This window comes from Halichoerus grypus, chromosome 4 (genome assembly GCF_964656455.1).
Source record: "Halichoerus grypus chromosome 4, mHalGry1.hap1.1, whole genome shotgun sequence".
Lineage (NCBI taxonomy): Eukaryota > Metazoa > Chordata > Mammalia > Carnivora > Phocidae > Halichoerus > Halichoerus grypus.
The window spans coordinates 74,078,419-74,095,449 of record NC_135715.1 but is presented as its reverse complement, the minus strand read 5'-3'; the positions used below and the strand labels follow the sequence as shown (position 1 = coordinate 74,095,449).

Below are 17,031 nucleotides of genomic sequence, written 5' to 3'. Positions count from 1 at the left end.
CTTCCAATGACTTCCTATTGTCCTAAAAATAAAATCCAAGCCCTTACTATGGTCTAAAAGGCCCTGGATAATCTGGTCCCTGCCTAACTCTTTGTCTTCATCTCACACAACCTCCCCCCTTACTCGTGACACTCCTATCAAACAAGACTCCTTTCCCAGCTTAAAGTCTTTGCACTTGCTGTACACCATACATCCACGTGGATTACCCTGATCTGCCACCTTAGCAGGTTTTTCTCCTCATCATTCAGGTCTCACTTAAGCATTACCTCAGAGAATCCTTGACCAGCCACCCAATCTGAAGTAATCTCCTCTGGGCTCATTTTCTATCACATTGCTCTGTCTCAGAGCCTTCATGGTACTTAGAGCTTTCTCCCTTCTCCTGTGAGTCCCCACCCCATCTTCCTTATCCCTCTGAATGAAGGAGCTCTCATATTCTTATATGACCCTGCCCCCATGGGCACACTTTGTGGGCCCAGGAATGGGCCCCTGACCTAGCTGGATCAGAGCCCTTCCTGTGATTTTTAGAACTGGAGTTGAGAAACAGAGTCAATTCTTCTCTAACGATAGGTGTCTGATGCCAAATTCAGCAACTGTTTGTGGTCATCTTTCCAGTCATGTGAAAATGAGTCTATAAGAACAAATGACATTCACATGATGAAGGGGAGAAAGAAAGTTACTTTTGAAAGTGCTTTTTGGTTCTGGTTGTTTCCAAGTTTTAAATTATATTCTGGATGCATATGGAGTTAATTGAGAAATTTTGCATTAGTATTTTCTTTTTTTTTTTTTTTTTTTTTTAAGATTTTATTTATTTGCGAGAGAGACAATGAGAGACAGAGAGCATGAGAGGGAGGAGGGTCGGAGGGAGAAGCAGACTCCCTGCTGAGCAGGGAGCCTGATGTGGGACTCGATCCCGGGACTCCAGGATCATGTCCTGAGCCGAAGGCAGTCGCTTAACCAACTGAGCCACCCAGGCGCCCCTGCATTAGTATTTTCTTTGAAAAAATTTAAAAGGCTAGGGTGTTGATTGACCTAACCTGTTCTTTCTTGTGTATAACACTACTCAAATGTAGATGTTTAATATGTGCTTTTTGATGATGAAGATAATGAATATTCCACCTGCAGAAAGGAAGGTTAGAAACTTTCCGCTTAAAGCACGCTCTAATATCGAGCGAGAAAACAAAAGTGGTAGGGATGAGAAGTGATCAACTCTGAGAAGACCCACTTGGGCTTTCACATCAATACATCATGATATATATAGCACCAAATTCTTTTCCACACTGCAAAAAAATACACATTCAGAGGCAAGACAGAGGTAAGATGTTAAATGTTTTAAAATGACTGTCCCCCCTCAACTTAAGGTCCATTTCAACCTTTATAGAAATCAATCTATTCAACACATGCTAATCAAATATAATTATGCAAACTATGTTCTGGGCACTTTAAGAGATACAGAGATGAGTAAGTCAGAGACTCAGTCATTAAGGTGTTCATTAAAGGACGTATTTTTTTAAGTACATAAAAGAATGACTAAAATACAAACTAGCTGTGATGTTTCTACATGAGTTACAAATAAAGTATAATGGCACCAGGGCTGGAGTAGGAGCTCCTGGTAAAAAAAAAAAAAAAAAAAGGAGGTGGTTCATATTCAGTTGTAAGAATGAGGAAAAGCTTCATGACTAAGTTACGCATTTGAGCTGTACCTTGAAGGATGGGTAGGACTGCAAAGGTCAGAGATGGTATGAGGAAGCATCCAGCCTTTGAGGACAGGCCAGACAAAAGAATATTTGGCATGAGACTGAAGGACAATGTGCAGCTAATGAAGGCTTGAACTCCTAGGATTGGCAGTAAAACAACAGAATGTCTGTCTCTTAGCATTGCTACTCACTGGATTTGGGAGGTTTGGGGTATGGAATGATCATTTTCAGAAATTTTAAGTTTGAGATGATAGCAGAATATTCCTTTAGGCTGAACAGGAGGCAGTTGAAATGTGGGGCTGGTGTTTGGGAGGCATGTTAAGACTGGAGATGTTAAATTTAGAATGTAAATAAAACCACATTTATGAAAAGCATGGGCATTATTTGCACACTGTTCAGAACATGAACCAATGAGGGTCATAGACTCTGCACCATCATGACTTCCAGTGACCGTGTAAAGAGACTATCAGTATAACCTGAAATTGAAAATCAAACTGAAATGACAGCTCCGTGTTCCTGATATGTTCAATTCATTTAAGTAACAATTAAGTATGAACCCTCATCCTTTGATCTATTGGAAATCCATTCTGAAAACAGATTCCATTCCTCAAGTTTTTGGAAACCTAACATGTGCCCAGTCTTTCCTAGTTCATGGCTTTGGCTCTGCAGGCCACTTCTTATCTTTCATAATTGAGTCTCGGGCTGCTTCCCTCTCCTTTCCTCCAAGCACGGACACAGCTACGACCAGGCTGATAGCCTAGGGATAACAGAAGGGCATTACCACACAGAAAAGAAAAACCTAAAATTGAATATTAGATGTTACTGCTCCTAAGACATAGACCAAGCTCCCCTCCAAGTCCCTAATGTCTATCTCTTCCTTAGCTTCCCATCCTGATGCTGTGTTCTGCTTACCTCAAACCATCATATTCTCCCAACCTGGAATTCAGATCCCTAACTTTCACCCTAGCTCTGGAGAGGGAAGCAGGCCTTTCTCTGCCCTCGTCCAAGGCTGCTTCCTTTCCTGCCCTAGGATTACTGACAGTAAGAATACTGTTAATTAGCTTGACTATAGTAATCATTTCACTACGTATGTCTGTATATATACAGACATATACATGTATATGTGTGTGTGTATACAGACATATACACACACAACACGTTGTACATCTTAAAACTATACAATTTTTTTAAGAGGCGGAAGAGGGAGAGGGAGAGAATCTTAAGCAGACTCCACACCCCGTGCAGAGCCCCACCTGGGGCTCGATCTCATTCATGACCCTGAGATCATGACCTGAGCTGAAATCCAGAGTCTCACTTTCACTCATGTTTGTAATATGTGTCAATATGTTGGTATCATTGTGCAGCCCTTATCAGATTGTGAACGACAAGAATACACCAAGTAATAGTCTGTGAGGTGTTTACAAATATATAGACATTTTTCGATAATGATAATACCCTTTAACATCTGGAGATCGGAAGTGGAATAAAATATGGTTCTCATGCTAGCCTCCCTCGCACGTAAATTTCTCTGGTTAAGTTTATGGCCCAAATCACACTCTAGCGATACTGCAGTAAGAAAAAAATTATTTTTCCTCCAAACGATTGAAACTAATCTCACCTTGGACTACTGATCCCAGCATGCAACGCTCCCGTACACAACTGTGTGGGGTGGAGTCATAGAAGGGGCGGCAACGACGGTGGCCTGTGCATTCTGGGCATTGTAGTCTGAGGCTCTGGCCGCCGTCGGGACAATCCACGTGGTGCGTCTGGCGGCAGCTTTGGGCAGTGGGTACCCTGCTTCTTCCACCCGGTCCTCGAGGTGCGGACCCCGGCGAGGCCGGACCGGCGCCGCTGAGCAGGCTGCAGGGAGGCCCGGAGGCAATCCGATCTTTCGCGACGTTTTTGCGACAGCCGTGGCCGTGTTCCGCGAGTCCCCTCCCTCCCTCCTCTGAGGAGGTACCGGCTGTTGTGCGGCGCTGCCTTTCTGTTTGAGTGTATGGGAGAGAGAGTGAGTGAGTGAGTGTGAGCGTGTGTGTGAGAGAGGGTGAGGCGTGAGTGCGAGTGTAAGAGGAGGAGAGCCCGCCGCGGCCGCCCCGCCGCTCCCCGCAGCGGGAGCAGAACGCGCGGCAGGAGCGAGCAGGAGAGCCGGCGCCCCGGGAGCCCGCGGGGACAAGGGCAGAGACGCCGCTCCCCACCCCCAGCCCTCGTCCCTCTGCTCTCCTTCGCCCGGGGGAACCTCCCCGTCCCCCCACCCTCCCGGCCGGCCTCTGCCCCGCCGTCCCCCTGGATGTCCCCGGGGCTCTCGCGGGGCCTTCTGCTCTTGCCGCATCAGTCGGGCTGGTGCTGCGGCCGCCGGGTGTAGAGCGGGCGGGTTCCCGGGGGCTGCGGCTGCCGGTGCTTCCCCGGTCCCCACCCCTGTCCCCCGGCCCCCCGACCCAGCTCCCCGGCCCCGGAGGCTGTGACAATGGACTATGACTTTAAAGTGAAGCTGAGCAGCGAGCGGGAGCGGGTCGAGGACCTGTTTGAATACGAGGGCTGCAAAGTTGGCCGAGGCACTTATGGTCACGTCTACAAAGCCAAGAGGAAAGATGGGTGAGTGTTTGTGTCTGTGCCGGTGTCCGCGCTGGGCGGCGCTCCCGCAGGCCGAGGCAGGTAGCCCGGAGGGAGAGTGGGGCGCCGGCGTGCCGGTCTCCCACTTCCTCGACACCAGCATCTGGCCCTGCCAGCCAGGTTTGGGGAGGAAGTGGTGAACGAGGGATCCAAACCCACACGAAATCCTGCGTGCTGCTGCCTCTGTGTTCTACTTTGGTGGCTAATAGGGAAAAGGAGCTTCTACTCCATGGGCTGTATACTTTTCAAGGATTTCGGTTATAGATTAAAAAAAAAAAATTGTAGTAAAACGTCAGTTTAAATGATTTTCTGGGGGGGCTCAATTTATTATGGTAACCTTCTGGGTTACCTCACGCCTCTCGAGTGACATCCATCAGTCTGGAAGGGAAGCTGTGATCCTTTCCCCCACCAGTTTGTGATTGATTTATTACCAAATTTGGATTTTATTTGGGGGAAAGAAAGCAGCAAGTAAATGTGATGCTGAAGAGTTGTTCATAGTGATAATCTGTAACATAAATGTAGCAATTGCTATTTAGATATCATTAACCTGTGAGTTTTACGTAGAACAATGGGGGTTTGGTGCAGGGTGGGTGGTGGGGAAAAAGGCAAGGGACAAATAGGGACTATCTTGTTCAGGCCTGTTCCCCCAAAATTTAGTAGTTGGCAGTGAACTGTAAATAGTCTCTTAGCTTTAAATATTTTCCCCTAGAAATAACTTAATTAAGTCTATGACTGGTAATGCTTCCAGTTTAGTTTCTTAAACAGGCAAGTGAAGTGTTCATTTTTTCCTTTGTCAGTAGATGAATGTCGTGTAATATTGACAAAAGAGAAGGCAATTCTTAGTTGAGGGGAAAATATATTTTATTAACTCCTTGTTTTCCTCTTGTAAAAACGTATGTTGTCTCTGTTGCCTTTGACAGTATAGAAAATTGCTGGAAAGATAATTTCAGAGTTTATTATATAATCTTTAGGTTTCAGTGTAAACAAAGTAGGTTTACTTGAATATCACTGTTAATTTGTTAGCTGCTGTTCCAGGTTTAAAATAATTGCTTTTTTTTTTCCCCCAAATTAGGTAGGAGGGTATGTTCAGAACTATATTAGCACTAAAAAAAATGAAACCATTCATAAAGCTGAAGTAAGTTGGGGGGAGCCATATTTATAAATACTTTAATATTCTGGATATTGGAAAAAAGTGTATATTTATTCAACGTTTTTCTTAGATTTAGTGAGATATCTTTTTAAAATAACTTAAAAGGGACTCTTAAAAGAAGATAGTGATTCTAATAAATTTGGTACGTGCATTTCAGTGCTTATATGCAGCAGTTAAAGCAGTACAGATATCTGCAAAAGGTACGGATTTGAAAACTTGATACTGTGTGTGCTGCATGTATTTAAAAGTACTTCTTAGTGAGATGGATAATCTGGTGACATTTGAGAAATCAGCATCTGGAGATACCTACTGTTGACTCTTATTTATATTTTTCATTGAAGAATTCCGACATATTTTTAAAATTATCCTTCTCATATAATATTTTTCAAAAGCCTTAAACCATCTCCCTTTCCCCGAATATTATGTAATTTGGGGCATATTCAGAAAATCCCCAATCCCATGAGATTAGACATAGTAGTACATTTGACTAGTCTGTCATCTGCTTTATAAAATTCTGGTGACTCTAAATTATTTTTAATCTCTCTGAGAGAAGCCAGTTCTATTTTCATAAATTACCAATTTAAGCTAATAAAACATAAGTTTATTAACTTTGATTTTATGTTTTATTTTAAAACTATGATACTTTTTATTGGCAAGAGGTACTTTTAACCACATTTTCTATCTCATGGTTAGGTTTTAATTTAGACCAAAAATAATTTTAGAAGAATTATATAATTTAAAAATAGCCAAATGTATAGTATGTGAATGTTTCTTAGTCATTTGTGATAGCTAAAAAGTAGCATTGCATTTTGGAAAAAAATAACTTTATTTATAATTCTTTGGGCTTGTTTTCCAGCAACCTTTAATGATTTTGTTTATAGGATGAAATTTAAAAAAATAAAAAAGGATCAAATGTCAAGAGAGTTTTAAAATTACTTAAGACGGTTTTTGTTTTCCAAAGGGAATACTTTTGGTTTGGCTTCTTATAACCTCACTCTGGTAAAATACAGCATTGTATTTATGAGGTTCTTTTGATCTTATGTCAGTGAAATGTAATTTAATGCATTTTAGTCCTGGTAAAATAAAATTTGTGGCTGTTTAATCTTTTGTAAAAAGATGATGATGAAATAATTTGTTTCTAGTATTGATTTACTTTCAAATTAAATTATACATTCTGTAACTGAAATTTCAGAGTACTCCAGGAACCCAGACAATAACACCTTCAAAGAGAATCTTGAGATTTACAATAAAATAGGTTTTGTTTAGACATATTTGACTATTAAAATGAACGTATGTAAATGTTGTATCCTTTCAGTTGTTCAGCAAGCATCACAGAACATGAATACATAGTAAAAGAATTTAGACCAGAAGAGTTAGCTTCTTAAATTATTTTTAGGAAATAAAACAGCTCAAAAGGTCTTTGACTTAAAGAATTATTAATACTCTCCTGCTAGTATCCTACACTTATGATAAACTCTGCATTTTAAGGAATGTGGGAAAGGAGGAAATACTTTATTTGAGGCATGATTGTATATATGGAAAAAGGGCCTTTTATAATTGTGTTAATTTCAGATTCTAATAGAGTTAAAACATAAATGCACAGTAAATCTTGGAAATAATTTGCTCTCACTGTCACCATAAATGAGATAGAGAGTGTCCTTTGTGTCTGAACACCAAAAGGGTACTCAGTAGGAAGCAAGGAGATTCATTTTCTTTCTGAGTCAGTTGCATTTCCTCTTTGCAGAATTTAGGCAGCCAAACTCATTTTGTTCGAAAGAATGGAAAAGTGCAAGAAGACAGAAAACAATTTGTATTTTTAAATTCTGAACTCTCATTATAGGGAATGGACATTTCTAGAATTTAAAAATCAATTTTAGGTAAGAGTTTGATCTCTAAAAAAGAAAAGCAAAAGGAATTCTCTTGAAGTGTTTTTAGTTTGCTGCATTCTATGTTCAGAAGAACAGATAATATATAATTGGGATTGCGTATGTGTTTGTGTGAGAGAGAGTGAGAAATATAAAGAAAACTTTGTTGGGGCACTTTTGTAGGCAACCCAGAGATTAGTAGGCAGTAATACTGATAATAGCTAAATTATTGAGTAAGAACTAAGTCCTCGGTAAAGCCCTTTATATTCATCATCTATTTAATCCTCCCAAGTACCATATCCGAGTACCATATCAGGTCAGTTCTGTTTTTCAGTTTTACAGGTGAGGAAACTGTAAGAAAGGTTAAACTGTTATAAAGGTTAAATTTGTCCATGGTTATACAACTAATTAAATGTCGGAGCTGCAATTAGGGGGTTACAAAGAGGTCTCTTACTCCAGAGTCCATGCTCTTAACCATTATGCTTCATATAATTAATATATTAAATAAATGTAAACCTAGACATGGAGATTTGGTGTTTTAGTGGGTCATTCAGAAAACATGAATACCTTATCATAGGACTAGGCTTTTCAATTAACTGGTATACTTTTTAAATACATTTCTGAACAGCCCTGGTTTTTTTCAAGTGCAATAAGTGTGTATGTAGATACGTGGGTATATCTATACATACACACATATATGTGTATGTCTACAAATATACATACGTGTGTGGAGGGGGAACCAAACTCTAATAAGGCATGTTAAGAAAGTTCTTCATCTGGTGGGAAAAACTCTTAAGTTGGGGAGACTAGAAAACTGAGTTTGAGTTCAGACTCTGCCTCCGATTACCAGTATGACCTTGGGTAAGTCACTTGCCTTTTGTAGACCTTGGTTTCCTTACTTGTAAGATTAGAGGGTTTGAGTTGATAATTTTTAAGTTCTTTTCTAGTAGTATGATTTCAGAAAGTAAAAATTATGAATATAAAATGTAATACTTTTGCAAGATGAGGTAAACAACCACTAAAACAAATTTTACTTTAGACAGTGATACACTTTTATGTTTCTTAGTGTCATGTCTTAATGTGGCTTCTCACCAAATGCCTAAAAGAAGTTAGGTCAACTTCCAAAGACTTACCAGCTACTTTACCTGTCTTATCCATCATCTTTATCTCTTCAGATGTTGGGATTTATGGGCTAGAGCTTGCTCCCCCTCCTGTGAACCTGAGAATTTGACTTAAAGAATTATTTAAGTGGCTAGCACAAGGGACTTTTCTGATTCAATCTGCATTGGAGCTTTAATTCAGTTTTATTTATTTTTTGTGGTTTTTCGATTTTTTTTTTAATTTAATCTTATTTTATTATGTTAATCACCATACATTACATCATTAGTTTTTGGTGTAGTGTTCCATGATTCATTGTTTGCATATAACACCCAGTGCTCCATTCAATACGTGCCCTCTTTAATACCATCACCAGGCTAACCCATCCCCCCACCCCCCTCCCCTCTAGAACCCTCAGTTTGTTTCTCAGAGTCCATAGTCTCTCGTGGTTCGTCTCCCCCTCCGATTCCCCCCCTTCATTTTTCCCTTCCTACTATCTTTTTTTTTTTTTTAAACATATAATGTATTATTTGTTTTGGAGGTACAGGTTGCACTACTGGATATTTACCCCAAAGATACAAATGTAGGGATCCAAAGGGGTACGTGCACCCCGATGTTTATAGCAGCAATGTCCACAATAGCCAGACTATGGAAAGAGCCAAGATGTCCATCAACAGATGAATGGGTGAAGAAGATGTGGTATATATATACAATGGAATATTATGTAGCCATCAAAAAAACCCTGAAATCTTGCCATTTGCAACGACGTGGATGGAACTAGAGAGTATTATGCTAAACGAAATAAGTCAGTCAGAGAAAGACATGTATCATATGATCTCACTAATATGAGGAATTCATAATCTCAGGAAACAACCTGAGGGTTGCTGGAGTGGTGGGGGGTGGGAGGGATGGGGTGGCTGGGTTTAATTCAGTTTTAATTCCTTAATTATGATCAGAACTTGGTGGAACCCTTTATTTCCCCTGGAGGAATCTAATAGTTTTTTTCTGAATATTACTGAACTCTGTATCTGTGTTCAATTTGATTTAAATATTTCTTTAGATGTCAGAAATGCCAAATACAAAATGTATACCCATTGCTGGAGATTTTGCATGCCCAATAAGGAGTATTCCTTATAACTTTTTAAAAATATGATGGAAAGGACAAGCAGAATATTTACTATGCACTTTATATTTACTTGCTGTTGAATTTATCTACCTTAGATATTCAGTGCATTTAGAACCACTTGGAGGTTTCATGCTTAAATTCTATTTTCTGAGTAGCAAAACTGGCAAATTAAATTAATTCATTTGGGATTTGTTCATTTGATTTTTACTTTTGCTGGTTCTTTCAACATTTGAAGAAATCCATTCAGTCATTCATTAACCAATATTTATTGGACCCTTTATGTGCCAAGTACTGTCCAAAGTATTGGGAATACAAAGATGAGTAAAACATTCCATTATTTGAGGAGGTATCTACTGGGGAAATCAATGTAAATAAACTGTAGCAATTTAATCAGCACTATAATTAATACAAGGTGCTATTGGAACACAGAGATGGAAAGTCCCAACTGTTTAGGGTTTTCAAGGAAAGCCTGTCAAAGATGGCAACATTTTGTTTGACTCTTAAAAGATGGGGAAGATCTCATCAGAAAGCGTGTTTTAAGAGGACTGGGATAGGGGCGCCTGGGTGGCTCAGTTGGTTAAGCGACTGCCTTCGGCTCAGGTCATGATCTCAGGGTCCTGGGATCGAGCCCCACATCGGGCTCCCTGCTCGGCGGGAAGCCTGCTTCTCCCTCACCCACTCCCCCTCTGCTTGTGTTCCTGCTCTCGCTGTCTCTCTCTCTGTCAAATAAATAAATAAAAAAATCTTTAAAAAAAAAAAAAAAAAAAAAGAGGACTGGGATAAAGAGGGGTGCTTTTTTATTGTGTTCTTACAGACCCCAGTAAATTTTGTGTATTTGAATTTTTTCTTCTCACATGTTACCTCCCCACACCTTTTTGCCTTTGAGCTCTTGTTGTATGTGTTGTATTATGTACACGCACTACAGATGGTCCATTGTACCCACTGGACATGATGAGGTTTCTGTTACTTCACAGCGAACACCTTAATTCTCTGTGTGGCAGTTTTCCATCACAAGAATGTTGCTGAATCAGAGTATGGGCAGGCTCTGAAATTCAACTCTCTTGACTTAAGAATTTATCTCTCATATGTAAAGCTGCCATGGCAGAACTCCATTTTGATTACAGCTCTGGATAGCAGATGATTCTACCTTGGTCTCACCTCCACGAGGAGTGGGGAGCCAGAATTTTCTGTGCTGTAAGATGGTGGCAACAAATTGGAGGGGGAATTTCTCTTGTTGGAATCTGATGTGTGAAGAGATGGGAGGGAGGTGGGAGATGGATTCCAACATCCTGGATTTCAGCTAGGAACATAGAAATAATGACAGATTATGATAAATTACTATAGGCCATTTGCAAACTTACCTGCTTTTTCAAAAATTATTTCTCTTAGCAAATGTGTTCAGAATTATGATTTATAAAACATTTGAAATGTGACCCATATGTAAGTTGGGAACTGTGTGTGCCAAATCAGTGTTGATAAATAGATACTATTCCTGTGGCTGGTGTCATCTTTCTTGTAGTGCCTTTTGTTGTTGAATCCAATCCTCATTGTCTCTTTACTCTTTTTTTATTCTTTTTCTGTTCTTAGCTGCTGCTAGAGAATGAAAATCCTACTGTCCTTTCTTCCTTCAGAACAATTTGTAATTCCTTTCCTTCACACCAGCTTAGGTAGGCCTTGGTCATCTCTTTGTTACTTAGAAACTAGTAAGATATTTTTTGTCTTTAGATATCTCTGGTTACTTCAAGGCAGTTCTTGATGTTGTCACTAAAAAGTGACCTTCAGCTGTTACTTTCATCTTAATACTTGAAGACCTGTTAGTGTCATGATTCTCAAGATTCTTTAGTATGGTTGTTGTCAAAGTCACAAAACCAGTCCCTGCTGTAGTAAGCTGCCTTTGCTGATGGAATTATGTCATGTCCTTCAGATGTGTTATGGCAGAAAAAATGCTGAGAATCCCTTTCTAAAATTGAGATATATTACATATCATAACATTCACCCTTTTAAAGGGTGCAATCCACTGCCTTTTAGTATGTTCCCAAGGCTGTGCACTCATTACCCCTATCTAATTCCAGAACATTTTTATTACTCCAAAAAGAAACCCCATATTGGGGGCACCTGGGTGGCTCAGATGGTTAAGCGTCTGCTTTCGGCTCAGGTCATGATCCCAGGGTCCTGGGATCGAGTCCCGCATCGGGCTCCCTGCTTAGCAGGGAGCCTGCTTCTCCCTCTGCCTCTCTCTCTCTCTCTCCCTGTCTCTCATGAATAAATAAATAAAATCTTTAAAAAAAAAAAAAAAAAAGAAACCCCATATCAGTTAGCCATCACTGCACATCCTCGTCTTCCCAGCTCCTGGCAACCACTAATATATTTTCTTTCTCTATGGATTTGGCTATTCCAGACATTTCATATAAATGGAATTATATGGTGTGTATATGTTGTGCCATGTATCAGTATTTCATTCCCTTTTATGGTTGAATAATATTGCATTGTATGGATATACCACATTTTGTTTACTCATTCATGAGTTGGTGAACATTTGTGTTATTTCTATTTTTTGGTTATTATGAATAATGCTGCTATGACATTCAATTCAATTGAGTTGTGTGGATATTTGTTTTCAGTTCTCTTGGGCTATATTCAGGTGTGGTTAACTCTTATGTTTAGCTTTTTGAGAAACCACCAAACTTTTCAAAGCAGCTGAGAACACTTTTGAGTGGCTTTACCTTTTCTTTGGTTTAGGACCAAGATCTTTGTCCTTTGTGAGACCTGACTAGACTGTCTATTCCCAGGACATTGTTCACATTCATCCATTGCAGTGATTCTGAAATACAGATTAATACAGTTGTTCCTCCATCAAATCAGACAACCATTCTGACCTTTGTCTCGGGCAGCACCTTGTGCCAGAAATTTTCCCCCCCAACTGAAGTAGGTTCTAACATTTAGGTTCAGAAATCCTAACTACTTTATCTTAACATACAACTCCAGTTATTCCCTCTTCACTCATCACTCCACACAACATATTTAGTCCTTCATAGATGTATTGTGTAACTACTTCAGTGTATATGTGGTTAATGTTTATATGTCCTTTGGGTCTTTCTGGTGAATGTTTATGGGTTAGATATTATAGATTTCCTCTAGGGCAGTAATTGTGTTCCCCTCAGTTCCTGGCACATTGCCAAATGTTGACAGGTATTGAATATTTTTGGTGTACTTGTTCTCTTTAGCTGTAGTTGTTTGTTTTGTTTTTGGTAAAAAAATTTTTAATGTTTTTTATTTATTTGGTGGCTATTTGCTGAATATCTGTAATATGCCAGGTTCTGTGCCAGATATGGGTGATTCAGCAGTCAATAGGCCATGGTCTAAGTCCTTAGGGAACTTACAGACTTTTGAGGGATGCAGGCAAGTAAAAAGGTAATTAGAGCATAGTGGGATAGGACTGTGATCGGCAAAATATATAGGTTGCCATATGGGTACTTGATCTGCTCTTGGGGTTCAAGGATGATATTTGAGTTGCGACTTGAAAGATAATTAGAAGTTACACAAGTGAATGGGCAGTACATAAGAGTGACTGAGGGTTGGGGAGTTACTGTGCAGGCTAGAGGGGTAGCATCTGGTTCCTGAAATTGTTTATAAAGGAAGGGGTTCTATCTGGTAAAAGGGAGTGTGGTAGGGGTTTTATGGTGTGTAGTAAACAAAATTTAACTTAAATTATTTATTTGAAGTGATTTCAGGAACTTTTATGTCATGTTGTAGGAGGGAAGGCTAAAGCTCTCTCCAGGACCCTTTGGAGCCACCACCGAGTAGCATTTATAGAGATAGGAAGGAAAGATGGAGGGAATTGAAAGAATTTCAGTGCCAGATCTTAGAGAGTAGTAACAGGTGAGGTGAGAGGTATAAAAAATTAAGTTGGAGAAGTAAGTGGGGTCTTGGAAATCATGTCGTGGACTTTGTACTTTATTCTGAAGACAATGGGGACCATTTGTAGGATTTTAAGCAGATAGTAACAAGTTCAGATTAATCATTTAAAAAGATTGCTTGGCTTAGTAAAGCATACATACAAACAAACAAACAAAAAGATTTCTTGGCAACACATTCAGAATAACTACAGGGAACTGGGGTTAGGAGAATGTAATAGTTACCTAGGTAAGAGATGCTGGAGGCTTGAATTAGGAAATGACCGAGGGAATGAGGAACAATTGATAGGACTTGTTAATTTCTTGGATGTGAGAGAGGAAGAAGTAAGAAGAACCAAGGGTAAGGCCTAGGTTTCTGGCGTGAACAGCAGGATATTGCCATTCATACAGATAGCCGAAACAGAAGAGGAGCAAGTTTGTGTTTTGATGTATTGAATTTTGTGTACCTGTTAAACATCTAAAAAGAAATGTCCATTAGGCAGATGCATGAGTCTAGTACTCAAGAGAGAGATCTGGGTAGAGATAAACTTGGGAGTTACCAGGTACTTGAAGCTTCGAGCGATCTTGAAATTGTCTAGGGAAAGTGTAGAGTGAGAAGAGGTCCTAGGATAGAATGTAGAGAAAAAGATGTCCATCCAGGAGGCCAATAAGTTGAGTCCTGAGAAGGAGAAAACTCAGGATCAACCCCATTGTGCAGCAGGATTTGTGCTTTTTGGCTGTACACAGCAACTTGGAGAAAAACCAGAGTGTTTTCAGAAGGAGTGGTAGGCATACCATATGCCACACAAAGGGCAAGGGAGATAATGAAGTGTTTGGGTTAAGTAATGTATTCTAAACAAAAGAAAAATTCAGTGAAAGATTTTTGGACCCTAGAGCTGAAATTATAACTCACTTTGTAGGTTTTATCCAAAATGTTTTGTGGTACTTTTATGGGTAGCCTTATCATTCAAGGCCAAGCAATGAAAAACTACTTCGATCTTTGGTTCCACATTGGCTATATTATTGAAGCTAAACCTGTACATACTAGTTTGCTATTTCTTTATTTGTTCATTCATTCCATGCTATTCAAGGTAGTTCTTATTTTTTTAATAAAATAGCTTTTTTTGTCTCTGATTATAAAAGTGATACAGGTTCGTTGTAGAAAATTCATAGTCCAGAAATGTATACAGAAACTAAAAGCCCTAACTCTACTATTAGGAGACAATTACTATTTTCTTTATCATCTTCACAGATAATGCTATGAATGTAAGTAGAGATTAATGAAATCTAGTATGATCTTACTTTTTTTCATTCAAGAATATTATGCCTCTTTTCCTGTCAGTAAATATAGCTCTAAATCAGTTTTAATTATTGTGGGCATTACGTATGTATGAATGTAAATATGTATCTAGTGAACCAGTTCTCTAGTGATAGAAAAAATTTAAGTAGTCTCCAAATTTTAGCCATTACAATTATCAGAGGACCTCTTAGAAAATATGTCTGCAGTTCTCTAACTGTAGCAAGTCCTTGAAGTGGAATTTCAGAGTCAAAGGTTATATACTTTAAACAACTGTCTTTTAATTATAAAATAAGATTGGAATATGAAATTCATATATCATAATAAAAAATTCAGACAGTACATAAAGATAACTAGGAAAATCTAAGTCTCCCTCTTTAGAATAATCATTGTCAGCAGCTCCTCGTGTATATGCATATAGAAGCATATATATGTATGGGTAGACTTTAAAATTTATTGTAATACTTTTTTCATTTTGAGCAGACAATACATGCATATGAAAAAAATGTAAATATACTGGTGTTCTCACCTCCATCTCCTCCAGCCACTCAGGTCCTCTTCCCAGAGCTGTCCACTGATAGCTCTCTTGTGTATGCTTTCCAGTTTGTGGGAACAAACATCTTTTGACTTTGTTTATGTTACTATTTTTCATGTGCAACTCTTTTATGAAGTCACATTTATCATTCATTTCTTTAATGGCTGCTGGGTTATGTGTCAGAATTAGTTAGAAAGGTCTGTATGTCATTATCTTTAAACACAAATTGTATAATAATGTGTATATAATTCTGTGCCTTGCTTTTTTCAGTTCATACGTTTTGGTGATCAGTACCTGCACATGTAACGCAATTCATTCCATCAGCTCATCATCCTGTTTTATGGATGTAATGTAACATACTGGTCCAGTTGAAGGGCATTTAGGTTCCTTCACTTTTTTGTGCTCCTTAAAAGCACTGCAATAAATGTCCTTTACATCTGTCTTTGCACACAGCATTCTCTCAGATGGAAGCAGAACTTCCCAGGTCCCCAGAATTCCCCACAGAGATATTTGCTGATACCACTGCAAAGAGTAAAATTTTCATGTAGGAAGAGAAGCTCCCTTGCTCTATCTACAGGGACTTTTATCCCTCTTGGCTTTCAGTGGTCCTAGAAACTGGTTATTATGCCCAAGCACAAGTTACTGATAACAACCCTGGTACATCACTGCAGGACTGGTGAAGTGCAGGTCAGTTTCTCAGTAATAAGTCCTAATAGGCCTGGGTTAAGGCTCTTCTGTGGGTCAATGTTATGTCCTCTAAAAAGGTTGCACCAATTACACTCACATCAAAACTCCAAAAGCAAAATTTATCTGAAAGGAGAAGTGGGAATAGATATAGTAATGATATGTTTGAATCATGGGGGTTAAGTACATTGTAAAGTTGGAATTGTTTAGATTATTCTTTTGCTTAGAGTTTTCTTTCCCCATATAGTCCTTTGTATTTTAGATTACTTGTTGGGATAGAAAAACTTAAGAGCCATGTGGATGTTTAAGGATACAGTCATTATTACGTTTACATCTTATTTTATGTTCATTTCATCAGATTTCTCTATTCCCGCTTAATACTGCTGATACACTTTGTTCCTATTACAAATAACTAATGCTCTAGATGTGTTCTACCTCCAACCACTTTAAAGCACTCTTTTTTTTTTTTGATGTAGTGTTCCATGATTCATTGTTTGCATATAACACCCAGTGCTCTATGCAATACGTGCCCTCCTTAATACCCATCACCGGGTTAACCCATCACCCCAGCCCCCTCCCTTCTGAAACCCTCAGTTTTTTCCCGGAGTCCATAGTCTCTCATGGTTCGTCTCCCCCTCTGATTTCCCCCCCTTCATTTTTCCTTTCCTTCTCCTGATGTCCTCCATGCTATTCCTTATGTTCCACAAATAAGTGAAACCATATGATAATTGACTTTCTCTGCTTGACTTATTTCACTTAGCATAATCTCCATGTTGATGCAAAAGTTGGGTATTCATCCTTTCTGAAGGCTGAGTAATATTCCATTGTATATATGGACCACATCTTCTCTATCCATTCGTCTGTTGAAGGGCATCTCGGCTCCTTCTACAGTTTGGCTATTGTAACACACTGACTCTTACTTTTACTTAGATGATCACTTCTATTTCCTGTTGCTTGGCTTTGGTCATCCTTTCATTCTCTGCCCAGCGCTGACCTTCACCCAATCTTTTCCTTTCTCCCCCTTTTTGGCTTGCTTTTTATGTTTTTTTTTCTTAATTTAGTTTAATTTAGTGATACCA

The 17,031-nt window shown here is 39.1% G+C and overlaps 1 protein-coding gene across 3 annotated transcripts in view; it reads left to right on the top strand.

Annotated features, from left to right (window-relative positions):
• The first annotated feature begins 3,336 nt into the window (after nucleotides 1-3,336).
• CDK8 (cyclin dependent kinase 8) overlaps nucleotides 3,337-17,031 on the top strand; it is a 129,842-nt gene continuing 116,147 nt past the window's right edge. For 2 of the 3 annotated variants that reach the window (XM_078070547.1, XM_078070546.1), the window contains exon 1: nucleotides 3,337-4,286. In XM_078070547.1, the coding sequence (XP_077926673.1) occupies nucleotides 4,159-4,286 (128 nt within the window). In that variant the 5' untranslated portion in view covers nucleotides 3,337-4,158. The remainder of the gene's footprint in view (nucleotides 4,287-17,031) is intronic. The other variant, XM_078070548.1, reaches the window with a different exon arrangement.